At 38.8% G+C, this 27,381-nt stretch overlaps 1 protein-coding gene across 1 annotated transcript in view; it reads left to right on the top strand.

Annotated features, from left to right (window-relative positions):
• Positions 1–27,381, top strand: part of FAM189A1 (family with sequence similarity 189 member A1) — a 748,741-nt gene that overhangs the window by 640,058 nt on the left and 81,302 nt on the right. The window contains exon 5 of the mRNA XM_033920182.1: positions 17,770–17,877. Coding sequence (XP_033776073.1) covers positions 17,770–17,877 — 108 coding nt within the window. The remainder of the gene's footprint in view (positions 1–17,769; positions 17,878–27,381) is intronic.

The raw sequence follows: 27,381 nt of genomic DNA, 5'->3' as shown, positions 1-27,381 counted from the left end.
CTAACATCCTATTTATTTGGGGCCAGATTGATTTCCAGAATGTTAAGATGAATGGACAATAGAATAAAAGATGATCTAATGTCCCAATTTCAACATGACAGTGCCAGCATCTATTTGACCTAGAGCTATCTATTTTTTGTAATCGAACAGGGGTCCAGAAAGCTCTATGTAAAAGAAAAAACCAAGTTTGTCTCATAGATGCTGATACCGTACATTTTAGCCTCCAAGACCAAAGTCGTGGCCATTGAGATGCACTAATTTGGTGCTTTATCTCAATGCTCCAAATGTCTCTAAGACCATTTTTTGGTTTTTTATTTATATAATCGGATATTAATTTATACCACTGTGCAGCTTCATGACCTGTTGAATTAATCTGGAAACACAGGAATTCCAAACTGTGATAATTAGTAAGATTTTTCCATTCAGGGAACCCTACCTGAATGGATTGCTTCAATTGCAACCATTTAAAATATTGTGTTTTTTTAAGATCAAATTTATGTTGCAATTGTGAAAATTCCAGCAACTTTCCATTTTTTATTATATCATCTAAAATACGAATACCTGCTGTCATCCAGTTTTTCCAGATTATTTTGAAACCGCCTATTTTGATCTTGGGGTTTAACCAAATCGTTTGAGTTGTTGATTTACTAATTGGAATAGGAGTTAGATTACTTATATATCTTAAAGTTTTCCATGTATCCATGAATATTTTATGTTCTTTGTATAACCTTGGCATTTTGATACTAACTACATGACTGAGACGTAAAGGAAACATGAGTCTCCATTCAAGCCAGAACCAATCTGGAATATTATCAGTGGGCTCTGGGAGGATCCAATACATACCTTGACGTAAAATATAGGCTTGATGATACCTATAGAAGTTGGGAAAATTTACCCCTCCCTCCGCAATTGGTCTTTGTAATGTCACTAAAGCAATTCTGGGATTTTTCCCAAGCCAAATAAATTTTGTCAATACCTTATTTAACTTTGTATAAAAAGAATCTTGAAAGAAAACTGGTATCATTCCCATTTGGTAACAAACTACAGGTAAGATCATCATTTTAACTGTTTGTACTCTTCCCCACCAAGATAAATGTAAAGGATTCCATTGTTCACACATCTCTGTCACTTTTTGTAATAAACATTTTTCATTAATTTTCATTGTGTCTTCTAAATCTTTTGAAATCCAAATTCCAAGATATTTAATAGTATCCTCCTTCCAAACAAAAGAGAATGTATTAAATAAACCTTTTGTACAGTGTACATTTAATGGAAGTATTTCTGATTTATTCCAATTTATCTTATATCCTGAAAACTTTCCGAATTTATCAATTAGTTCAAGCAATTGTGGAATGGTGGATTCTGGATTCCTCAAATATAATAATAAATCATCAGCATAAGCTGATATTTTGTATTCTCTATCTGAATGAGGTATACCTTGTATTTCCTTTACTTGTTGGATTGCTAATATTAAGGGTTCTAAAACTATATCAAACAGTAAAGGAGACAAGGGACATCCTTGTCTAACTCCTCTCTGTAGATTAAATTTTTCTGAAAATGTATTATTTATATATAATCTAGCAGAGGGGGGAGCTATATAATGTTTGTATCATTTGTATGAATCCAGGATTTATACCAAACCATTCCATAGCCTGATACATAAATGTCCATTCTATTCTATCAAAAGCCTTTTCTGCATCTAAAGAAACAGCAAAAGTAGGCTCATTCATTTTCTTTGTTAAGTATAACATATGGAATGCTAATCTGGTATTATGAGATGAATGTCTTTGAGCAACGAATCCTGTTTGAGGCATACCTATAATATGGGGAAGAGCATTAGCCAATCTTAATGCAAGTATTTTTGCTAATATTTTTCCATCTACATTTATTAAAGATATTGGCCTATAGTTTGGTAAAACAATAATTAAAGATTCTGCTATAGTGCCATTTATACTTCCTTTATTAAGTTGATATTGAAAAAGATTTAATAAATAGGGTAATAATAAATTTTGAAATGTTTTATAAAATTCCACTGTATATCCATCACCACCTGGAGCGGATCCAACTCTAAGGGATTTCAAAGCTGTTTCTAATTCTTTTAATGATATTGGCTCTTCCATACTTCGTTTTATATGTTCAGGAACTTTTGGACCCTCTAACATTTTCAGAAATTCTAAACCATCTTTTTCTTTATTTAAATAAGTCTCGGAAGTATAAAGAGATTTATAAAATTTTAGAAATTGTTTTAAGATAGGTTCAATTTGTGTTAATGTGTCACCTTTTTCATCTTTTATAGCAATTATTTTTGATTTCTTTTTTTTCGCTTTGAGATAATTTGCCAATATTCTTCCCGACTTATTTGAGTTTCCATAATACAATGCCTGCTGGGAGAATAAATCTTTTCTTATCATCTTTGATGAGAATTCATTGTATTTTACTTTAAGTTTTAATAATTCTTGTTGTATAGAATATTCCCATTTTTCTATTAATTTTGATTCTAAAATTTTTATTTCTGTTTCCAAATTAGAAAATTGTTTTCTATTTTGTTTATTAAGATAAGCCGAATAAGAAATAATTTGTCCTCTTATTGATACCTTAAAAGCATCCCATAATATTTCCCTAGAGATCTCATCTTTATCATTCATTTGAAAATAATCTTTCATTTTTGTTTGAAAATTCTCACAGAATATTGGATCAGCAAGCAATGTATTATCAAATTTCCATATTGGTCTATTTGTATTTTGATCTGTGATTTTAATTTCAATCCACACTCCACCATGATCAGATAATATGATTGGATCAATGGCAGCTTGTGTTACTTGATGTGCTAGGTGTTTTGATATAAATATATAATCTATTCTTGAAAAAGAATTATGAACATGAGAACAGAAAGAAAATTCCCGTCCATTAAAATGAAGTATTCCCCAAATATCTGTCAAATTACAAGTTTGTACCAAATTATCTAGTCCCATCGATTTCATATATCTACTTGGGTTTTTGTCTAATAAAGGATCCATAACAGCATTAAAATCCCCAGCTACTATTAGATTTGAAGTAGCCAGTGGTAAGATCAGTTGTTGAAGAGTCTTAAAAAATTCATTTTGTTTTGAATTAGGGGCATATATATTAAACAACGTCATGGTTGTATTTCCCATGCATATTTCCACTTTTACCCATCTGCCATGAACATCTGATTCTTTTAATTTAAATAAAGCTGAGCATTTTTTATTCACTAGAATAGCAACACCTGCTTTTTTCCCTATGGCTGGTGAATAAAAACAATGCTTTATCCAACCACCTGTCAACTTATTAGATTCAATGTTTGAAAGGTGGGTCTCTTGTATGCAACATATATCTGCATTTTGCCTTTTTAAGAACAGTAATGCTTTTTTCCTTTTTATAACATGATTTAGACCATTAACATTCAAAGATATTATTTTAAGAGACATTTATAATTATAATTTTTATAATATATTTTCTATATAATGATATATAATGTTTTTTATTAATATATTTTCCCAATATACTTAATAAATTATAATTTCCTTTTATTATTTCTATATCTCCTTTATATCTTTCTTTCCCATTCCCTCCCTTATCCCTATTTCCCTCTCTCCCCCCCCCCCTCTTATTATATACGATTACTTGGGTACGCAAGATGAGGTTAGGTTAAAATAACTCCCCCAAGCTAAGTTAAAATATTCTTTATTTACTACTAATAATTTATCTCCCTTTATCTAATATATTTCCTATATATCTAGCAAATATATATTTTTCTTATATAAATTTTATATAAAAAGTTAATGTATTTAAATCTATATAAGAAAATATTATCTTATCTTTTGATAAATCTATATAAGATTTATCAATGAGATTTACAATCTTGCATATATTTATCAAGAATCAACTTTACATTCATTATACTGATATCTAATATTATTATTATTTTAATAATACTATGTGGATCATGAAGTGGAGTCTGTGTGTCTTAAAATGTCTTTATATAGGTATGTTTGTTGCAATCAGTCTATTTTTCAACCTTTACTCCAATTTGTGTTGTGAGGAAGAGATTTAGGTAAAATTCCCAGTTGTAAGACTCCTAGATTCTTTTCTTTTCCCCAATTTCTGTCCCCAAAAACGTTTTTGTGTTGTCTATTCAATTCAACCTTGTAGGATTCAGTATTCCTCTTTCATTGTTTCTGCTAAATAGTCCAAGATATTCATCATTCCCTTAAGAGAGCAAGTAATGAAGATGTTTCCTGACTAGGGAATTGATTTTATTTTTGTCAGTATTGAGGACAGCCCGTCAGTCAAAGTGCCAGAGAAATAAAAGCGCTGAATAACTTCGAAGCTAGTTCAGTATTCGAGAAGGAGAAAATCAGTTACACCTTACATACAGCACAGTCTTTTTGGATTTATTCTGTGTTATTCCATACTGAATCTCCTCTTTTTCATAACAAACTTAGCAACATTTTAGAATCGGAGAGGAGTTATTAATTAGTTTTTATGAACTCCTATCATTACATATTTAGCTCGTCGTGAAAAGGTTGTCCGTGGAAGGCGACGCTTCTCCCTGGGACTCTTTTAATTTACAAAAGTACAACTTCCCCTGTCACCTCTATGTTCTCCAAATCTATCTAAAGAGAGTAAGCGGTCTGCCTCAATAGTAAGCATCACTCAATATATATAATTCACTGTTTCTTACATATAAGGAGGAGGTGGGGTGTAGGAATTAATTAAAGTTTGAAATATAATCGGCAGAGAGACTTTTAAGAGATAGAATCAAAACGGAAGCACTTCCTTTTACAGGATATTCTCTCTGTCGACCAATCTCTTTTTGTTTTGTATTTTGTAACTCCCCAGCAGCGTGATTGGAGATTTTTCCTGTCCATCAATCACATTTCCTGTTTGTATATAACCACTCCCATATTTAGTTACCATATTTACTTCTCTGTAAATTTTTCATTCGGATCTCCATTTAATCCACGTTTTCTTCTGTAAGTATATTTTCTTCAAAATGTTTATAAAACTTTCCTTTAAAAAGTATAAGTTTATGTACTTTTATAAAGTTTGTTTTATTTCTTTTATTTCCTTCATAGAATGTTGGTTTTGTATAGTTCCATGTGTATGCTGTAGCACGTGTAGTTTCAGTCCGTTGTTTTTTGAATCCACTTCAAAGTTCTAGATTTTAACTGTAAGTCATATTATTAATAAAATCAATTCTTATATGGTGAATATTTTAGTAAAGTATTAACAGATTTATACATACTCATTTTTCTCATTAGGTTTTCCATTAAGATGTTTAGGATGTCATGGTTTTGTTGGATCTGTAAAATTCTGAGTTTTATTTGCAATAGTGATCTTCATTATTGCTGGATAAAGGAGCCCATATCTAGCCCCTAAAGATTTCAGTTGTGGTCTCATATCTAAAACTTTTTTCCTTTTTAATGCGGTTTCCCTCGCAAAATCAGGGACAATATGTATTTTTGAATCTTGACATTTGAGATTTTTATTTTCTTTAGCTAATTGACAAATTTCCAGCGCTTGTTGATGTCTCAGTAGTTTGAATATTAATGTCCTTGGTCCAGTTTGTGAAGTTTTCCTTTGTGTTGGTATCCGGTGTGCCCTTTCGATTTTCAGTGGTGTTTTAAATTTTAATGGTAGCACTTTAGGTAGAAAGTGTTCCAAAAAAGTAATAGGATTATTTTTTTCTACCCCTTCCGGTATTCCTATTATTCTTAAATTATTTCTTCTTTCTCGGTTCCGGCTGTCTTCAAGGTCTTTTTTAATTTCTTCTACCTCTTTCCATATGATTTTGTTTTGTCTTGCGTTCAGATTAAGTTGTTCAAAGTTATCCTCTATTAGGTTTATTCTGTTTTCCGTCACTTCCACTCTTTTAGTTAATGCTGCTGCATCTTCAATAGCTTTTTGTAGTTTTTTGTTGCTGTCCAGAACAATTTCTTTAATTTGTCTTAATTCTTCCATTACATCGAGGTTGTCATCTGATGGCAGTGGAGCTTTTGAAGGAGTGATGCATGGCTCCGGTTTTGATCGTTTATTACTTCCTGTACCGGATCCTCCTGCTCCTAAATCGCTTTTGTTCTGTTTGTTAGACGTCATTGTCTTTCAATATTTAGATATTTTTCTTTTAAATTTTGATTTTTTTTTGTAGTAATTTCAAAATTATAGCTTTTGAGTATGGAGCTATTCGTTTACCCGACCATCGGAATGCGCGTCCAAGCCACGCCCCCCTCTTTGGAGCCTTTTGACTAAAGGGCCTTAGAATCTGGGTGACTTTCCTATGTGCTATAACCAGATTAAATACTGTACTTTTAAAAACCATAATGGGATGATTCATCGCGGCCACTTTATCACAGTGCGTTTCATTGCTGCTGCACTAAAACAGCCATGCTGAATCATCCACACGCTGCAGGCCCTCCAATCCTAGGGCCCCATCTCTGAGATAGTAGGCAGGAGAGAGAGAAAGGAGCTGGTATTCTGTTGGGGCCCCCTCAGCATCACTAGCAAAAATGCTCTCACTCATCAGGGTTAAATCATCCAGTCTGCAGATGGCAAAATTCGCTCAATCTGTAAATCACTTTCTTTGAAATAATCAGCAACTGGGTAGATATTAGTTACTTATCCTTTATTGCAATACTTGCCCCACCATTTATGAGCCCAACGTGACCTGTTTCGCCAAAACTGGCTTTCTCAAGGGTTCCAACAGGGAGCACTGCATAATACAAATACAAAAAGATTTAAAGAAATTTTTAATACATTATAACCCTAAAACCGTGTTTTAGCTTATAAATTCATTTTATACGCTATACATTATTCACAAATCTTTTACAGATCTTTTATAACGCCAATGTATTAAAATCTCACTTTAAAACTCACATACAATAACTCACCCTCTCCATAACAGTCTTAAATTGGACAACATGAAGTAATTCATAATGAATATCTAATATCATTTCCAAAAAATTTAAAATCATTATACGCATCTAAGGAACCTGACACCTGTGTGTTGTTTTTTATAAAATAATAAATTATACAAATATAACATGCTTAAAAACACACCCAATAAAGATGTATTAATGTCATCACCTAGAAAAGTGTACAGTAAAGAATTTTATACCTAATAATCACCATAAAAAATATATAAATATAACAGTTATTCTTAAATGTCTCCATAATTTGATAGTTATTAGTTACTACTATATCTGTGGGATTCCTATTAACAAGTTTTTGACTTAAAACTGGAAAACAAACACAAACCATCTCATTCAAAGATTAAATGATTGAACCTCATAAACCGCTAAAATTATAAACCTTCGTCAATTTATATAACTTACTACCAGAATAATAAAGTTAAGGTTAACCTCGGGTCACTACAAATAATAATAATAACTTTATTTTTCTATACCGCCACAATCTTGCGACTTCTAGGTGGTTTACAATCAAGAGTGCTGGACATTCAGCGAAATACAATAAATAGATATTCAGAGGAAATAGAGAGAGTGCTCTCTATCGACCCACATAAGAGACAAATAAACCATTGAAGTAGAGAGAGAAAGAAGCTGGTATACCACCCCTCTGGCAACTTCTAGTCAAGTCTCCAAACTAAATCCTCAGTATATAACCGGATTCCAGCTTTCTTTCAAAGTATTGTAACCTGCTTGATAGGTCTCCTCAATGTCTCAAAACGTCCGAAACCTCAATATGTAACCTCTATTTGTAACCTGAAACCTGCTTTCTTCACTGTTATGTAATTCTCCTGGAAATGTCCAGCTTTCTTCTAATGTAATCCGCTTAGAACCGCAAGGTACAGGCGGAATAGAAATCACTAATGTAATGTAATGCAATTCTGTTGGGGCCCCCTCAGCATCCCAGAACCTCTAAGGAGAAAAGCAGCTCAGGTGAGGTGGCGGGCTGCTCTCTCTTCTATGGATCGGCTGAGCCAGACACCCACAGATCTCTAGGTCCCCTCCTCCCTGTGTGTGGGGAGGCATTACCCTCCCACATATCACGGACAGGGAAGAGAATGGGAGGATATAATTTTGGGCTTGGGAAATTCATCACGGACAGTTTATTCAGCGCTGAACTGACTGCGATAAAATGGCTACAATAAATTGTCCTAGACCCTTTTAAAACATGTTCTTTTTTTTTGTTTTCTTTTGCAGGCCATGTTCTAATTTTGCTTTAGCATGTGGTACCTGTAAAAAGTTAGTGTGGGAGCACTTACCACCTGCTATATAAGAGGTGCTGTGTCCTGTGCTAATCTTGCAATAACCAGTTATCACATACACATTCTAATACACTAGCTGATTTACGCCTATGACATGCCCCCTCCAAATGCACTAACAGGCAAACTACCATAACATTAAGGTCATAATGCCGTTTAATATTATCATTTTAATCCAAAAACAACAGGAAAACACAAAATTTTTGTTTTGTCCCATGTAATCAGTAATGCATAGAATTTAGGGCTAGATTCAGTGTATGACACAAAAAAAATTGGCACTAAATTAGGGACCCTTTATAGAATAGTATATAGTGCCAAAACCACGCTCAACTTTGGGCGCAAGCATTTACACCAACCGAAACCAGGTGTAAATCCCCGTTTACAATTTGGATGCAGATCCCCCGAAGTCTATAACATCTTTATGTCCCCTTTTCAGATCCATGCAGAAACACTTAAGTGCTGTTCTATAACAGGGTGTATAAGTGTAGGTCTACACACAGCTGCCATTTTTGGGCCATTTCAATGCTTTGCTTCCATTTTAACACTTTTTTCGGCACAGAAAAAGCACATACCGCTAGATACCATATATAGAATTCCCTAGTTAGTGTGTGTTATTGAAGAACAGTACACCTAATTTAAAAACAGTACTATACACAAGAGGTTGTGGTAGCCATTTTTTCATGGAAGCCACAAGGCCTATACTTTGGCCCCAGTGACTTCCATGGACTACCAGATACATCAGGTAGCCTTGGCGGGGCCTACCTAGATAGAAGGGGGTTGGGGGCAGGTGGCGTTCCAGGGGGTTAGGGGGCCTTGATCATGACATCAAGCTAGAGGGAAGGGGAAAGGAAAGAGGAGCTAAACAATCTAATTTAGGATTGAATATTGCCAACACCTGCATGATCCTAAGCTTCTCCCTAATGCCTCCTCTTGTAATGCCTCTGACCTGCCCTTTTTTGCAGCAGCAGCAGTCAGAGGGGATATTCATAGGGTTACCAGATGTCCGGATTTTCTTGGACATGTCCTCTTTTTGAGGACTCTGTCAGGAGTCCAGGTGGCTTTTTTATTTTACTACTTTTGTCTAAGGAAACCAGACATCTAGTAACCCTACAGCAGTGGTCTTCATTGCAAGGCCCGAGAGCCAATGGCAGGGACTTTCTGATCAGCCCCCCCCCCCCCCCCAGTGAGATTCAGTGCTTGCTCACTGTTCTCTTTCCCATCGGTGCTGTTCTAACACATCGGGTGCCGGCAGTGTAAGTGAAGTAGACATGCTGCCTTTGGCGACCCAGAAGCTTTTCCTGTACTATTGCTTCCTGTCCCCACATAGGCATGAAGCAGTAGCAGAGAGAAGACTTTGAGATCACTGAAAACAGCGTGTTTACTTCACTCACGCTGCCAGTGGCCCAAAGAGATACAGCAGCACCACTGGGAAGAACGGTGACCAAGCACTGGATACCATGGGTAGGGAGAGGGGGGAAGCATGGGGAGGGTAATAGAGATGCTGTACCATGGGGATGGGGAGGGAAGGAAAGGAAAGATGCCAGACTTCTAGGGGAAGAAAGGGAAGGGGTAGATAGAGATGCCAGACCATGGGAGGGCAGGGAAAGGAAGGAGAGAGATGTCAGACCACTGGGTGGGGAAGGGGGTTGGGAAAGAGAGATGCCAGACCAAGGAAAGAAAGGAGGAGGGAGAGATTCCAGACTAAGGCGGAGATGGGGAAGAGAAAGACAGAGAAATATCAGACCGCAAAGGGGGGAGAAAGAAAGAGGGGAAAGAGATGTCAGACTGTGGGAAGGGGAGGATAAAGATCCCAGACTATAGGAGGGGGAAGACAGATGGCAGGCCATGGGATAGGGAAAGAGAGGGAGGAGATGGTACACAGGGATGGAGGGGAAGGGGAGAGAGAGGGAGGACATGGTGCACAGGGGCTGGAGAGATAGGGAAGGGAAGAGAGATAGAAGAAATGCTGTGGATAAATGGGAATGGGGGAAAAGAAAGATGGAGGAGATGGCACACATGGATGGTGGGAAAAGGCAGAGAGAGGGAGTTGATAGTGCACATGGATAGGAAGGGAAGGGAAGACATGGAAAAGTAGATAGATTTGAGGAGGAAGCAGAAAATGGAAGAAAGCTGAATGTTAAAAGTTGATGCCAAAGATGGGACCCCTCAGATCATTTTCAAAAGTTAAGTGAAGTGTTCATTAATTATTCCAGTGATCCCTTTGCCTATTTGCAATTTAAGATATTTAAAAAGCATCCAAGAAAATGAAGAAATGAAATAATTTAAAAAGTAAAAAATATAAATAAAACTCATTCAAGGCTCAGAGAGTGATCATATATATAAAGTTTGCAATGACTGGACGGCGAACTCTTACCGCAATACACCCCCCTTTTGGAGTTTCATCTCTGAGCATATTATATAAAATTTGATCACTCTCTGGAGACAGTAACTTCACTGAAGTCAGTTTTTTCCATATTTAAAGATGATTGCAGGGCAGGAAGTAAAGGAGAAACAAGAGTTAAGAACACAAACAGAAGGAAGTGCAACCAGAGACTGGGAAAAATGAGAAGAAAAATAAAATCACCAGACAAGAAACTTAGGAAAAGTGATTTTATTTTCAATTTAGTTATTGAAATGTGTCAGTTTTCAGAATTTACATCTGCTGTCTAAATTTGGCACTGTTCAGGAAGAAATGCATTTATTTCTATTTCTTTGGTGTCTGGCATCTTAGGGTTTCATATGTGTATATTAGGACTTTTAGGGCTCCTTTTACGAAGCCGCGTTAGCAGCTTTATCGCCCGCAACTTTTTAGCGCGCACTAACCCCCACGCTAGCTGAAAAACTACCGCCTGCTCGAGGAGGCGGTAGCGGTTTATGTGGCCAGCAAATTAGCGCACGCTATTATGCGCATTAAACCGCTAACGCGGCTTCAGAAAAGGAGCCCTTAGTTTGTGGTCCTGTATTTCCATAGAATTTATCTTGTGTTCTGCATGTGTGACTAAGGCCAGGTATTCTGGTAGGAATGAATGTGGTGAAGAATTATTGGTCTCATGACCCTAAGTAGGAAGATATTTGTCTGCAGTTTGTTTGGGTTTTGGAAGGCCCCAAGCTCAAGACTGTGTCTGGAGGGCCTCTGTGCATATGAACATGATGTCATTCATGCACGGTTGCACACTTTTATAAAGGTCTTTTTCTGATTGTAAAACAGGTTTTATTGTGGAAATTGCTTTATAAAAATTACCCCTAATAAGGAAAAATGAGATAATTGCGAAATGATTGCAGCAGCAATATGGACAGATATTAATTCTCAGAAAAGTTCATATTACAGTAATTGTTCCAGACATCAAATACAGTATAAAAAGTTAACTAAAACTGTTGAAACAGTGGGAAAAGACAGCCAGCAGGCTCAGAGTATGACAACAGGAGATCTTAATTGCTGGAAATATAATTGGAACAGTGAAACATGCAACACAGTGAGGGGGCACATTGTTTACAGTTCTTGTCAAGGAGAATTGTATATCACAGAGCTACAGGGAAAGAAGAATACAATACCGGAGCCAGAAATTATTTATAAGAGAAGATTGGTGACTTATACAGAGTCTAACAAACATTCATAATTCAGTTTCCTTTTAATTAAATTTAGATTTATAAACAGCATATCGAAAGTATGAGAAAAACGATTTTCAAAGTCATTCCCAGGGTAAACTAGATTAGCTGAAAATCGACATCTCCTGCCGTCATTGGATTTTCAGGTGGCATTTCCGAAATGCATTTAGGTAGGGGATGAACAGCATGAGCTGAAGATATTTTCACAAATAAATGGATTATTTTACCTCTGTTAGCAAGCTATATGGTGGTTTTTACCACACATACATTGCACAACTTTTCAAAGACATGATGCTGGCACTGTCATCTAGACATTGGGACACTGGATCATCTGTTGTTCTATTGTCCTTTGATACTTAACTTTTGGAGGTCAATAGGGGTAGGATTAATAACATTTTGGAATCATCAATTCCACTAACGTATGAAGCGGTCATTTGTTGAAAATTATTACATGTTAAGCCCCCTATGGATCAATATAAAGGCCGTCTTTTCCTTATAATGACTGGGAAAGCCATCCAGATGAAAACCCAAAACTGGAAGAACTATGATCGTTTAAATTTTCCTTTCTGGTGGGCAAATCTTTGCTCCAGTTATAGATTTGAAAGGATGAATGTTTTTGGCATGGTAATATATTTAAATTGGTATGGGGCCCGTTGACATCTTATGTCACCTCACTATAATAGGTTTTTGATTGTGAGTCAATTTTTGTTTATTTTGGTACACATCCAGGGGAAGGGGGGGGGGTTATTTCTGTCTTAATTTGATTTTTAAATATTTACACTTGGGATGGGTGGGAGGTTGGAGGATATGGCTAATAGGGTAAGGTTATTGGGGACATCTGTGTTTCTGTGTTTTATTAAATTATCATTGAATAGGTGGGTGGGGGGAGAAAATGATTGGTTATATAAATTTGAAAGTTAAATGTGCTTATATTGACTTATTATATATGATATATTTATGTATTGCACTATTGAAGATTGGAAAATCAATAAAGATTAAAAAAAAAAAAAAACGATACCCCATAACTTTCTTTGTGAAAATTTGTGTAAAGACCATAAGAGCCAGCTCTGTGGGTGCTTGAACACCCTCAGTATTGAGCAAACCTCTTGAATGTGTTGGCTCCTATGGTAAAGACTGAGAATATATTTGCACCTGATTTTTCAGGTGTCTTGTCAATGTACTCATATGGTAGTAGTGCTCATATGGTAGTATCGTCCTGCTTTTTAAGATAAATTGCCCAATTGCTGTAAGAAGTCTGTGCCCATATGTTAAAGTCATCTTGTTATTATTAGAAGTCTTTGATCATTCTATCTTATTACTGACCTGTATTATGTATGTATTATTTATACATTTAAACTTGTAACCCATTCTGGGCTCTTGTAGAAGGATGTGCTAAAAAATGGAATGAATAAATTACCGTATTTTCGCGGATATAACGCGCACCCGTGTAAAACGCGCACACGGGTATAGCGCGCAGAAATCACAATGACATGTACAAAAACTTTTGTATACCGCGCTCACGGGTATACCGCGCATGATGCCCGACGCTCCTTTCGCCCGCCCTGACTTTCCGTGCGCTGTCCCGACTCTCCGTTCACCCCCCCTGACTTCCGTGCACTGCCCTGACTTTCCGTGCGCTGTCCCGACTCTCCGTTCACCCCCCCTGACTTCCGTGCACTGCCCTGACTTTCCGTGCGCTGTCCCGACTCTCCGTTCACCCCCCCTGACTTCCGTGCACTGCCCTAACTTTCCGTGCGCTGTCCCGACTCTCCGTTCACCCCCCCTGACTTTCCGTGCACTGTCCCCCCCTTGAAGTCCTGTCCCCCCTTGAAGGTCTGTCCCCATCCTGAAAGCCTGATGCCCCCCCCGACGTCCGATACATCCCCCCCCCGGCAGGACCACTCGCACCCTCACCCCGAAGGACCGCCGACTCCCCAACAATATCGGGCCAGGAGGGAGCCCAAACCCTCCTGGCCACGGCGACCCCCTAACCCCACCCCGCACTACATTACGGGCAGGAGGGATCCCAGGCCCTCCTGCCCTCGAAGCAAACCCCCCCCCCCCCAACGACCGCCCCCCCCCCCCAAGAACCTCCGCCCGTCCCCCAGCCGACCCGCGACCCCCCTGGCCGACCCCCACGACACCCCCACCCGCCTTCCCCGTACCTTTGTGTAGTTGGGCCAGAAGGGAGCCCAAACCCTCCTGGCCACGGCGACCCCCTAACCCCACCCCGCACTACATTACGGGCAGGAGGGATCCCAGGCCCTCCTGCCCTCGACGCAAACCCCCCCCCCCCCCCAACGACCGCCCCCCCCCCAGAACCTCCGACCGCCCCACCAGCCGACCCGCGACCCCCCTGGCCGACCCCCACGACCCCCCCACCCCCCTTCCCCGTACCTTTGGTAGTTGGCCGGACAGACGGGAGCCAAACCCGCCTGTCCGGCAGGCAGCCAACGAAGGAATGAGGCCGGATTGGCCCATCCGTCCTAAAGCTCCGCCTACTGGTGGGGCCTAAGGCGCGTGGGCCAATCAGAATAGGCCCTGGAGCCTTAGGTCCCACCTGGGGGCGCGGCCTGAGACACATGGTCGGGTTGGGCCCATGAGACTCATCTACTCATTGAAAAAACATGACCACATCACTGAAGCCTTCATCAACTCACACTGGCTCCCAATCCAAGAAAGAATCCAATTCAAATTCTACTGCATATTATTTAAAACCCTACACGGAGACAGCCCATCATACCTGAACAATCGCCTCATCCAAGCACCCAGTACCAGACACAGAAAAACGCACTCCCCATTCATACCCCCCCAATCAAGGAAGTAAAAAGAACAAAACTACACGACGGCCTCCTAGCCACTCAAGCCGCAAGGCTGGACAACCAGATCTCCAACCTTCTGATGACCACCCCAGACTATAGGACGTTCAGAAAAGAAATAAAAACCACACTTTTCAAGAAATTCCTGAAGCAGCAATAACAACACGACCTCTAAATGCTCTTAAGATCTACAACTTACCTCTCTAGCTAATCATTGTAACTCTGTTTTTTAAATTAACCTTTTGTAATCCGCCTTGAACCGCAAGGTAATGGCGGAATAGAAATCCCTAATGTAATGTAATGTAATTCTGGGTTTTCTTTCAAAGAGGTCAAGGCAGATGACTCTATGCAATGTCACCTCAGTAACAACCATACAAAAATAGACAAATATACCCTCTCCCTTTTTACTATAAACCGCAATAGCAGTTTTTAGTGCAGGGAGCTGTGCTGAATGCACCGCACTGCTCTTGACGCTCATAGGCTCCCTGCGCTAAAAACCGCTATTGTGGTTTAGTAAAAGGGAGCCATAGTGTAAAATATAGACAGCAGATATAAATTCTCAAAACGGACACATTTTGATCACTAAATTGAAAATAAAATCATTTTTCCTACCTTTGTTGTTTGGTGATTTCATGAGTCTCTGGTTGCACTTTCTTCTTCTAACTGTGCATCCAATATTTCTTCCCTTCTTTCAGCCTCCTGTATGCTTTCTCTCCTCCAGACCTCATTCTCTCCCCCAACTTTTTCTTTCTTTCTCCCTGCCCCCTTCTTTCTTTCTATCTTCCTGCCTCCCTTTCTTTCTCTCTCCATGCCCCCTTTCTTTCTGTTTCTCCCTGCTCCCCCCCTTCTTTCTGTCTCCCTGCTTGCCCCCTTTGTTTCTTTCTCTCTGCCCTCCCCCAAGCCACTAGGTTTGCCGACGACGCCATCATTGGGGAATAGGCCTCCAAGCCACCGCTGCTCCAAACTCTCCCTGCAGAAACATCGCGCTGACCAGCATTCCGCTCCCTGACGTCAATTCTGACATCGGAGAGGAAGTTCCGGGCCCGCCAGGCAGCAATTGCCTGGCCCAGAACTTCCTCTCCGACTGGTCCGACGCTTCTTCAGGGAGAGCTTGGGGCAGCGGTGGGGGATGTCGGGAAGAGGAAGGCTGATCGGGACGGCAACATGAGTCTATCACGATGGGCTCCGTGATCGATGCACATTGTCTTCCCGATCTACCAGTCGATCGCGATTGACGTATTGGGCACCCCTGCAGTACATAACCACTTAGCTATGCTGGCTAGCAATTTGTGGCCCTTAGACTATCTGAATCAATAGATGCCACTGTAGGATCTTTTTATGTAGACCCAATCGCAGCGTTTTAAATTATGATAACATGTGCAGGTACTGTAGTTTGTATAAACAACCTTTGATTGATAGAAGCTCTTTTGTAAACAAAGGAGCAACTAGCAGGGAGGAAATACTCCGCAGAATAGCACTTGGTCGCTTTTCAATGAAGGCTTTCAACAAAGTATTCAAAGGTAAAGAGGCAACACTTCCAAATGATGACCAGACTTGTCCATGCACTCATTTTCTCAGTGGTCAGTTACAGATACGAAAGCTGGACACTACGGAAACAAGACAGAAAGAAGATTGACTAATTTGAACTTTGGTTAATCAAGTCACCTAATAAACTTGAAACTTGAAGGATGTTAAGTGTGCTGTGAACCACCAGAAGAACTAACAAATCGATTTTGGAAGAGATCAAACCAGGTATGTCATTCAAAGCTCAAATGATGAAGTTACGACTCTTATTTTGGTCACACCATCAGAAGAGAAAGATCACTGGAGAAGGACATTATGTTTGGGAAGATCGAAGAAACCAGACGAAGAAGGCAACCTGCAATCAGATGGCTGGATATGCTGAAAAAAACCATGGGGATGACCCTGAAGGACCTTACCGGATTAGCACAAAACCAATCTCTTTTTAGATCTGTAGTTCATCAAGTCACTAGGACTCGAACATGACAACAACAATCACAAACACACAAGGCCTAATACTGGCTGTACACACACTGGAGCAGGACTTGCTTATCCACCCCTCCTCTAGCTGAGATCATACTAAGAGGCTCATTTACTAGTGTGCACTAATAGTCATTAAAGGGCACTAAACATGTTAGTACCCTCAATCATGTTAGCACACGCTAACCACAAAAGACACCCATAGAATATAATGGACATCTTTAGCGGTCAGCGTGCACTAATACAATTGTACAGACTAACACTCTTAACGCCCTTTCAAGAATTCCCCCTAAGTGCCATGTGGCCTCTAGGTATAAAACAGGATGCACAGCAGGTAGCACGCGCTAATGTCTGTTAGTGTGCACTAAGCTTTAGTAAAAGGGCCCCAAGTTAGTCCTCTTATTTTCTATCTCATCTCTCTCTTGCATTGCACCTCTGCTTACACCCATATGCTCGCCAATATATCTTAATATACATTGTGTTAACGTTGTAAGTAGCATACTGTGCCACAATGTACAACTGTTATTTGAATATTTTTTCTACTGAAATTGTTTATTGGTTATGTCTGTTCTTGTTATCACATCACCTTGGGTGAATTTCTTTAAAAAAAGCAATAAATAAATCCAAATCAATAAATAACGTTTCTTTTTCAGTTATTTCCCCTTCATGGTAGCAATAGTTAAATAATATTTGCCTGTAAACTCAAAGTTGAAATACAGTATAAACTTTGTCCATTAAAAAATGTGTCATAAATGGGTTGAGCTTCTGCAACATCATATAACACCTAAAATCCAACCGCTTCAAGACATGTAACCTGCCTACTAGCAGCGCTTAATCCCCTGTCTCTTCCTCTACATTTCAGACCTGGATTTTGCTGCCATCATTGTGCAATGTTGCTATGGTGGGTTACTACTGTAGATGTGAGGTTAGACATGGGTTATGTGTAGCAGCAGCTTTACTGTGATTAACTAATTAAACTCTTCCCAGCCCCAAAACAATTAACAGTATTTCTTATCAGCTGGGCTGAAAATATTTATAGTGCCGTCATCTGTACTTTTGAGATAAAAACTGACAGCCTGCTCTCTTGTCTTTTCATAGGACCTGTTGTTCAGTGTCTGTGCTCTGAATATCATCTCCACCATTGTCTGTGCTTTGGCTACAGCAATGTGCTGCATGCAGATGGTCTCTTCAGATGTTTTACAAATGGTGAGTGAATTGTAATGATGAATTAATAATATAATTTCATTCTATTGTTTGCAGATGTTTCTATTACGGTACATATGCGTAAATGTGAAAACTTGAAGTGGCTAGTAGAATTGCAAAAGCAGGTTGCCAAACATTTTGCACATTGTGCATTGAAATTATGATGTAAATAAAGCCTTTGGTATGCTGTAATATTTATTGCCATTATGTAAACATTTATAATCTGCTAATCCAATTATACATTCCTCAGTGGAGTACAATAAAACAATAAAGTAATTAACTGCCTCTTTTACAAAGCTGCGCTATAACAGCCCTGAAGCCCTTTAAATCTCTATGGGCTTCGGGGATGTTAGCGCAGGGCAGCCGCTAGCGTGGCTTTGTAAAACAGGCTGTAAGTCATCACATACAAGAATCAATATAAAACAGAAAAATATAATTACATATGAAAACAATAAACCCACACAGTCCATATTTTACAGAGAACCATCTTGGAAAGTATTCAAATAGGCTGTTCCTTTGAGTTCTTTGCAGAAATAACTTCAGTTAAAAATGGCGGCTAACAAAGGGTCCTAGCCACAAAGAGCTTTTTACTCTCTTTGGGATAATGGAAAAAGATAAGTTGATGGCTGAAGCTGAAGAACATTATTAGTTCATGGTTAAGTGTGACAGAGGAATCAAACATTCAGTGTTAGGTTGGAGCCTGAAAAGAATCCACATCCTCTCATTCACCATTGAACAAGAATGGGTTTAACTGTCTGGATGTGTGTTCTCATTACCTTTATAAAATACCAGAGAACTTTTTTTCTGGGAGCATACTGGTCCCTCTGTCCAAGTTCCTTCTGCTGTTTCAGCTATACTTAGAACACCTTATCTATGGCCCCAGGAATAAATTATCAGTTCTCAGACTGGTTCACAAGTTCAAGACCCATCAAAAACTTCTTTCTTATCCCTCTTACATGCCTTTGCATTTAATTATTTATTTTTTTAAACTAGATGTTGCTCATACTTTTTCATCAGTAGCTCAAGGTGAATCATATTCAAGTACAGTAGATAATTTCATCTCCCCTAAGGGCTTACAATCTAAAGGATCCTTTTACTAAAGTTTAGCACATGCTAAATGCTACACATCCCATTTTACACCTATGGGCCATGTGGCACTTAGGTTGTGAGGGGCTGATTCTATAAAGGGTGCCTAAAGTTAGGCGCCTAACTTAATTGGCAAAATGCCCTTAATAGCCTCAATAATTGGAAAAAAAATGTAATTGGGCAATAGACGCCTATCAGATTCTGTAAAAGACATAAGAGCACAAGAACATAAGCAGTGCCTCCACTGGGTCAGACCTGAGGTCCATCTTGCCCAGCAATCCGCTCACGCGGCGGCCCAACAGGTCCAGGACCTGTGCAGTAATCCTCTATCTATACTCCTCTATCCCCTTTTCCAGCAGGAAATTGTCCAATCCTTTCTTGAACCCCAGTACCGTGCTCTGCCCTATTACGTCCTCTGGAAGCGCATTCCAGGTTTCCACCACACGTTGGGTAAAGAAGAACTTCCTAGCATTTGTTTTGAATCTGTCCTCTTTCAACTTTTCCGAATGCCCTCTTGTTCTTTTATTTTTCGAAAGTTTGAAGAATCTGTCCCTCTCTACTCTCTCTATGCCCTTCATAATCTTGTAAGTCTCTATCATATCCCCTCTAAGTCTATTGCATGGCGCTTGGTGATGCCTAACACCTAAGTGGGAATTTCTATGGGCGGAGCATGATTTAGATGCTGCTAAATGTGATTCTCCCAAAAACTTAGGGCTTCTTTACCAAGGTGCACTAGTGGTTTTAGCATGCGCTTGCCACTACCGGCTTCCTTATAAGCAGGCGGTAATTTTTCGGCTAACGCACGCTGTAGCTTTTTGATCGTCCGAGTACCAATTTAGGCCCCTTTTTGGATGGCTTGTTTTTTTTATTATGAGCCCCTAAACGTCTAGCTAGCCCATTTAAAAAAAAAAAAAGAAAAGATGGCTAGCTGGACAAAGTGTCTAGGCTGGGCCATTTTTTTTTTTTTTTTAAGATAGATGTCTTGCAGGTTTGAAAATAGATATTTTCTCCACCTGATTTTTTTTTTTTTTTACATAATGCTGGACATTTTATTTCTGGACTACCTGTGAATGGAAAATTGTGCTGACATGACAATTTACAATTTGAAAGGGGTCCCCTAGTAGCAAAAATTATTTCAGAGCAAGTAGACCAGGTATTTTGTGCAGTTAATGGAAAGAAGTATTGTGATGACATGTTCCTTAAAAGTTTGCAGAACAGATTTTAATTAATCATTGTTATTGACAAATTATTGAAATGGCATCCACAGCTGCATTATTCCATAAGCATCTGCTCTGGTCCTTTATCTTCTTCATACTCTTGTCCTGCTTTCTGAACATTAAAGGCGATCCATGGCTTTTTGTTTGTAGATTGTCTACAAGATTTTGCAAGCACTTTGATTTGGTCTGCATCTTCCGACCTCTTCCCAGCAGTTTCTTTATGGACAGACATATCACGTGAACAAGGAGAGTATTCAAGCTTCTCTGCCTTCCTAGGTGCTGCAGCTTAATCATCTGTTGTAGTAATCAGTTTGGGTACAGGAGATTTACATCTAGTTTTCCAATCCTCACATGCTTAATCTGGTGAAGGAGTACAACTAAGTGCAGTAGAAGTGGAAGAGCTCCCTGATTGTGCAAGAAAAAGGCGACTGATCTGCTCTTCAAGGTCTGCAGTACGTAATGAAGGTTTCTTATCAGTGGTAGGATTGCTTAGTTGCATCTTTCATTGATCTATACAGGCGTGATGATGCCTCTTCTTTTCTATAGCCATCATCACTCTGTTTGGTGAGATGAGCAGGGGAAATTTTCAATTGCTGTAAAAGTGGTTTAAAATTAAGCAGTAGATCCTCCTTTTTCCTTTTAGTCTTTACAACTCCTGGAACTCTAGATTTAGATGAAGAAAAAGTTGGGGGAAGATTCACATTTTGGGTTCGGGAATAAATTTTTAAAAGATAGATGTCTTGCAGGTTTGAAAATAGATATTTTCTCCACCGGATTTTTGGACTTTTTTCTCAAAACATCCAAAGTTGGACTTAGACAACCTATCAAAAATGCCCCTCCACATCTCTTACACAATCAGAGGAAGATTGTACTGTATATAAGTATAAAATTCTTTAAGGACCTGACTGGAAAAAAATTACATTCCTCGACCAATTATCTTTTTAAAGTAATATGAGTTAGGATCTCTTTCATATTATTCATTCTCTAAGAACAGTTGTGCTTCAGTTGAGGAGCCACTTGGGGAAGATGAGCAATTGAATTTGCAGAAAGCTAATGCTTTTATCTATTTTCACTGTAAAGTGACAACTTTGAGAAACTCTGCGAGCTACGGTGTAACTTATTAAGGGAAAATATTTGGTTGATCTTGTAGACAAAGTGGCAGGCAAACCCCTGGGTTCTTGGCTACAGTTCCTGTTGTTTTCTTCAGATGCCTATCCTTTATCTCAGGATAGGCTTATTATATTTCTCCTGAGCATGAATCCCAGTAGCTACTCTAGTGACACTCTGCCCACGCAACTTGCCATTTCAAGAAGGGAAATTTCCAATTCTTTTTAAAAGAGGCAATAATCCAGCCAATATTGAAAAAGAGGAGTATGGATGTAAATGTATGTAAGAGCTACAGACAAATTCAGGTGGCTCTAGTTAAGAGCTCAGAGTTCAGGGCAACAAAATCGTAGGGAACCCTAGGTTTTATAACCCCAAGGACTTGAATGTCGTTGGCATAAATAAGTTGTCAGACCTAATGACTGCATCAGAGCAGCTAGTAGGGCAAAGGCAATATTTAAAAGGATTGGCGCCAGCAGAGAGCCCTGTGGCACCCCATAGCCAGGTGAAAAGGGAGGGGAGGGGTTGTCATCCTGCTAAATGAAAGGTAAGAGTGAAACCATATCCATGAGTTATGAATTATCCTGACATCTTGCAGTCTGGTGGGCAGACTGGAATGATTCATCAGATCAAAGGCTGAGGAACATCCCTGCCCTCTTGAGTTGTGTACTATGAAATCTAGACACGGATGTTATAGATTAGCAACTAGGAAACAGATGTGCACAAATTTAAATTGGTGACAATTAAGTGCCAATTAACTCCAGTTAACCTCAGTAATTGATTAACGAAATTGTTTGCATGCACATCTGGAATTCATGCCCAAATTCGGGTGCCTATATAGAATGCAAGGGAGAATACAGAACAGCTAACTACACCTCCAGAGGTGTAGCTAACTGTATTTAACATTAGCAAAACAATTATAACCATTGTCCAACCCCAGTGGAACAACTGCCTTTACCAAAGTATTGGAGGTGCCCCAATCAGCCATCATGAAATGTTTACAGATACCACAAGTTAACTTTTCCTTTTAACACTCATTAACTGTAGAATCTTACCACTCTTTAGTAAATAGACCCCAAATGTTTTAATAACCTAATGGTTAGTGCAGCAGTCTGAGAACCTGGAGAATTGGGTTAGATTCCCACTGCAGCTCCTGATGCTTTTGGGAAAGTCACTTAACCCTCACAAGTACAAAATAAATATCTGTATACAATATGTAAATCAATTTGATTGTAACAACAGAAAAGTGGTATATCAAGTCCCATTCCCATAATAGAATAACCTTTCTCTATTCCTGTATTTTAAACAGTAGGATTGCTGGGATATGGTAAAATGAGTAGAAAGATAATGACAGTAGCTACCATTGCTTTGGTTTTCAAAAACTAGCTTGAACGACAAACAACAAAAGCCCAAAGGTTCCACAGGAATAAAAGGAGTTCCAAAATAAGGCAAAGACTGTGGAATGCAATGTTCTTGAAATGATCTTTATTGAGATGATAAAAGCAAGTCCATCTACAATCCACTATTAGTTTCAAGTTTCAAGTTTTATTAGGATTTTATATACCGCCTATCAAGGTTATCTAAGCGGTTTTACAATCATTTTCCCTAAGGAGCAGTTGACCCAATTGGTAGCAGCAGGCCCTACAAGGTCCGTGTTTCAGCTTCCACAAGCCTTCCTCAGGGGTCCACTCGATAAATGTAAAGAAGTGGGTAAGAATTCAAATGATAACACCTTACTCCAAAAGTAACATGGCCGAAACACAGACCGTGTTGGGTCAGCTGCTCCTTATAGTGGATAGTGGATGAACTTGCTTTTATCATCTCAATAAAGATCATTTCAAGAACATTATAATCCACAGTCTTTGCCTTTTTTCCAAAAACTAGCTTGAACAGTGCCACTTGATTTCAATTATGTTGAACACCAGTAATAGCTATAGAATATCTGCTTTCCTTTTACTCCCAAATTTCCTGCAGTCTTCCTACTGACTCGATGACTTTTCTCCCTTTCTTGCAAATTTTCTATTTATAGTCAGTTGAAAATTCTGTGGTTCCTTTGGATGACATAATTCCCATGTGCAACATGCTATGCTAAGCAACACACGCAACATCTTTACCCACATCACCTCTGTGCTTAGACAAACAACCAGCTAGGTCAATCATTTCCTATTGCATTTTTTTTTTTCACAGAGAGAATATGTGTAGAGGCTTATTACTCTAATTAAAATGATCTTCAGATCTGGACAGATGCCATTCATAACCCTGCATCTTAAATTTAAAGTATGTTATTTGCTTTCAAACTTCCAGAAAAAAAAGGGTTTGTTTTAATGGCCTACTCTATGGGAATAAAAGTGTAATGAGTACCAGATTTTGAATTGCAGCAGATAGTTATGCCATCTGTGTGCAGAGTCATAAAATTGTTCTGGCAAGCCTATGGTAGTCCATTAAAGGACAGCTGCAGATTACTGCAGTCATTCGTGCTCTATGACAGATATGTGTAAGAACTCGTACATGTTACATTTTCATAAAACTGAATAAAATGCTCTTCTTGAAATCTTTAAGCATGTTACATAAAATGTATTGCTGTCTTCAAAATGCTTCAGGATTGTGAAAACATTGAAATGTTCCTTGCCTCTTTTACATAATGAGAATAATTTTACAACCGTTCACCTAGGTTTGGAGGTAAAGAATTTGTCTATTTTTTACCTGATTTATGAGTATAACAACACATGCCTCATGTGTCGTTATAAAATAGTAGAACAAGTCCTGCAGAAATAATGGCTAGATTAAAGCAGTGGATACTTGTGTGCCTCCTCCCAAGTAGGCATAATTGCTAGTGCAAAAATTAGGCACATAACATATGCATCTAAATCACATTTGTACACGTGCTCTATTTAAACTGTTCCTTGAATATGTCTACTCTAAAGTCATTTATAGCCACAGGCCTAACTTTACCATATGCACTTGTACACGAGGTAATTGTATAAGAAGTCTTTTACATGAGTAAACAGGCATATGTGCATGAAAATTTGTTTATAAAATTACCTCCAAATAGTCTAGATTTAAGGAAAATGGGACAGAGTCTAGATTGTTAGGATAAATATGAAGGATCACCAAACTTAGAATAAAGAATGGTTTCCTCAAAGATAGCATTTCCCCACAATAGCAGGCCAAGAAAACAAGAGCCAGTGTTTTTCAAGAGAGAACTTAGGGACATCTTGTGCTTCTGGAGTACTCATAATGAAGGGATGTTTTAGCAGGCACAGGTAGTCAGAGACATATGGACAATCCAAAGTCAAACTTGAACCAGGTATTTTTTCAGACTGATCTGAGTTTAATTTTAATAGAAGGACTTTAGCCTGTTGGATAAGTGGCCATACTTGCTTGATCAGTCTTAGTTTGCACACTCTTGAGTAGATCAATTCTCATAAGAACATAAGAGTTGCCGTACAGTATCCTGTTTCTAACAATGGTCATCCCAGGTCACAAGTACCTGGCAAGATCTCAAAGAGTAAAATAGATTTTATACTGCACCGCAAAAAGCTTTATGATAGCCTCCTGGCAACACATGCTGCAAAACTCGAACCTTCCATCACCAGATTGTTAACCACAACATCAGACCTCAAGACATTCCGTAAAGAAATCAAAACACTGCTGTTCAAAAAGCATATACAATCTACCTAACCTCCCTCACCCCATCCCCCAAGAAACCAAAACACTGCCGTCCAAAACATCTTCCGATGTTATTAAGTCTTTACTATCATTCTGTTATTAAGTCTCTTTCCTCAAACTGTATTCTCTATTGTCATGTACCATCCTGGAAATGTCCAGTTCTCTTCTTATGTAATCCGCTTTGAACCGCAAGGTACAAGCGGAATAAAAAAATCACTAATGTAATGTAATGTAATTGTCTCCACATCCATCTTAATAATGACTTATGGACTTTTCTTAATAATGACTTATGGACTCTGCTAACTTAACTGCTTTCACCAAATTCACTGGCAACAAATTCCAAAGTTTAATTACATGTTGAGTGAAGAAATATGTTCTCTGGTTTGTTTTAAATCTACTAATTATCAGCTTCATTTGCAGGCCCCCTAGTCCTAGTATTTTTGGAAAGAATAAACAAGCAATTCACATCTACCCATTCACTGCACTCAGTATTTTATAGACCTCTAACATATCTCCCATGAGCCATCTCTTCTCCAGGCTGAAGACTCTTAGTCACTTTAGTCTTTCCTCATAGGGAAGTTGTCCCAACCCTTTTATCATTTTTGTCACCCTTCTCTGTATCATTTCTAATTCCGCTGTATCTTTTTTGAAGTGTGTCATCCAGCATTACACACAGTATTTGAGATGCAGCTGCCCCACAGAGTGATGCAAGGGCATTATAACATTCTCATCTTTGTTTTCCATTCCTTTTCTGATAAATCCTAATATTCTATTTGATTTCTTAGCCACCGCTGCACACTGAACAATGTACCCTCAACAATGACTCCTAGATCTTTTTCCTGGGCGGTTACTCTTAACATACAACCTTGCATCACCTAGCTATAGTTTGGGTTGTATTTTCCCACATGCATGACTTTGCACTTGCTCACATTAAATGTCATCTGCCATTTTGATGCCTAGTCTCTTAGTCTAAAGAATATTTGTCAAAAAATTGAATCAGAACATGTAAACAGAAAGACCAGTTTAGCATATCAGGAGGTTAAGAGATTGTGGCAGAAATTCCAGCCCCAATCGGGAATGCTTAAAGATGCCAATGGAATGATATTGGATGATCCAGAAAGCATTAAAAAGAGATGGAAAGAATATACGGAAAATCTATACAAAAAAGGCAACGAGGATAACATTGGGGAAATTGAACAGGAAGCTGACGCTGAAGAAGAACCAGATATTTTAAAAGAAGAAGTCATACCTTCTAGAGGGGACCATTGGTTTTTCTTGTTTGGGGAGAGGGAGGCCTTCGCTCGCTGATTGTCAGAAAGTATCAGAGTACAGCTCTCTGACGAGTGTGCCTGCTGGTTTCTTTATACTTGAGAGGTTGGGGTTGGGGATCGTGTAGGGAAGCTATTTCCTTCCTACTTGTTCTTGGGTTTGGGGGAATTATTATCTGCTGTTTCTATTTGGCTGTTCCTATTCACTGCGTTTGATGGGGGGGTCTCTTCTCTTGTGGGTTGGGGTTGGGGGGGTCGGGGAGGTGCTGCAGGGTGGGGAGGAACATTACGCTTGATAATTTTTCATGACTGCCTATTCACTGTATATTACTCCTCACATGTTACATCTGTTCTGTGTTTTTATGGTGTGGTTTTGGAGTTTGTTTGCTTGGTTTTGGTTTGTCATCAATAAAAACATGTTTTGACCTAAAAGAAGAAGTCATAGCAGCAATTAAAGCTTTGTCAAAAAACAAGCCACCTGGTATCAATGGTATTCCAATTGAATTAAAGGCTCAGAAGGTGCTTTCATGGGCCCTCAACTGACTGTGTCAACAGGTTTGAAAGGAAAAAACATGGCCAACCAATTGAAGAAGATCATTGTTCATACCTATACCCAAGAAAGGTAACACCAAGGACTGTAACAATTACAGAATGATTGCATTAATTCCACATGCCAGCAAAATAGTGCTGAAAATAATACAATGAAGGCTACAATCATATGTTGAACAAGAATTACCCAAAGTTCAAGCTGTTTTCAGAAAAGGTCAAGGAACAAGAGACATTATTACCAATGTGAGATGGATATTGGAGAAGAGCAAACAATATCAAAAGCCCCTATACTTTTGCATCATCGACTACAGCAAAGCTTTTGACTGTGTGGATCATGATAAACTATGGAGAACTCTAGCACAAATGGAAATACTTAAATACATAACTCAGCTGATAAAGAGCCTCTAAAAAAATCAAGAAGCTGCAGTGAGAATAGAATATGGCAACACTGATTGGTTTCCAATAAAATGTGGTAGCAGGCAAGTATAGATCTTATCACCTTACCTGTTAAACCTTTATGGCAAAGCCATCTTCAGAAAAGCAAATTTTGAAGAAGAAAGCATTGGTTTCAAAGTTGGTGGCCGAAATATAAACAACCTGCATTATGCAAATAA

Source organism: Geotrypetes seraphini, chromosome 14 (assembly GCF_902459505.1).
Source record: "Geotrypetes seraphini chromosome 14, aGeoSer1.1, whole genome shotgun sequence".
Classification (NCBI taxonomy): Eukaryota; Metazoa; Chordata; class Amphibia; order Gymnophiona; family Dermophiidae; genus Geotrypetes; species Geotrypetes seraphini.
Note: the sequence above shows the minus strand (reverse complement) of the source record. Positions and strands in the feature narration are given on the sequence as shown.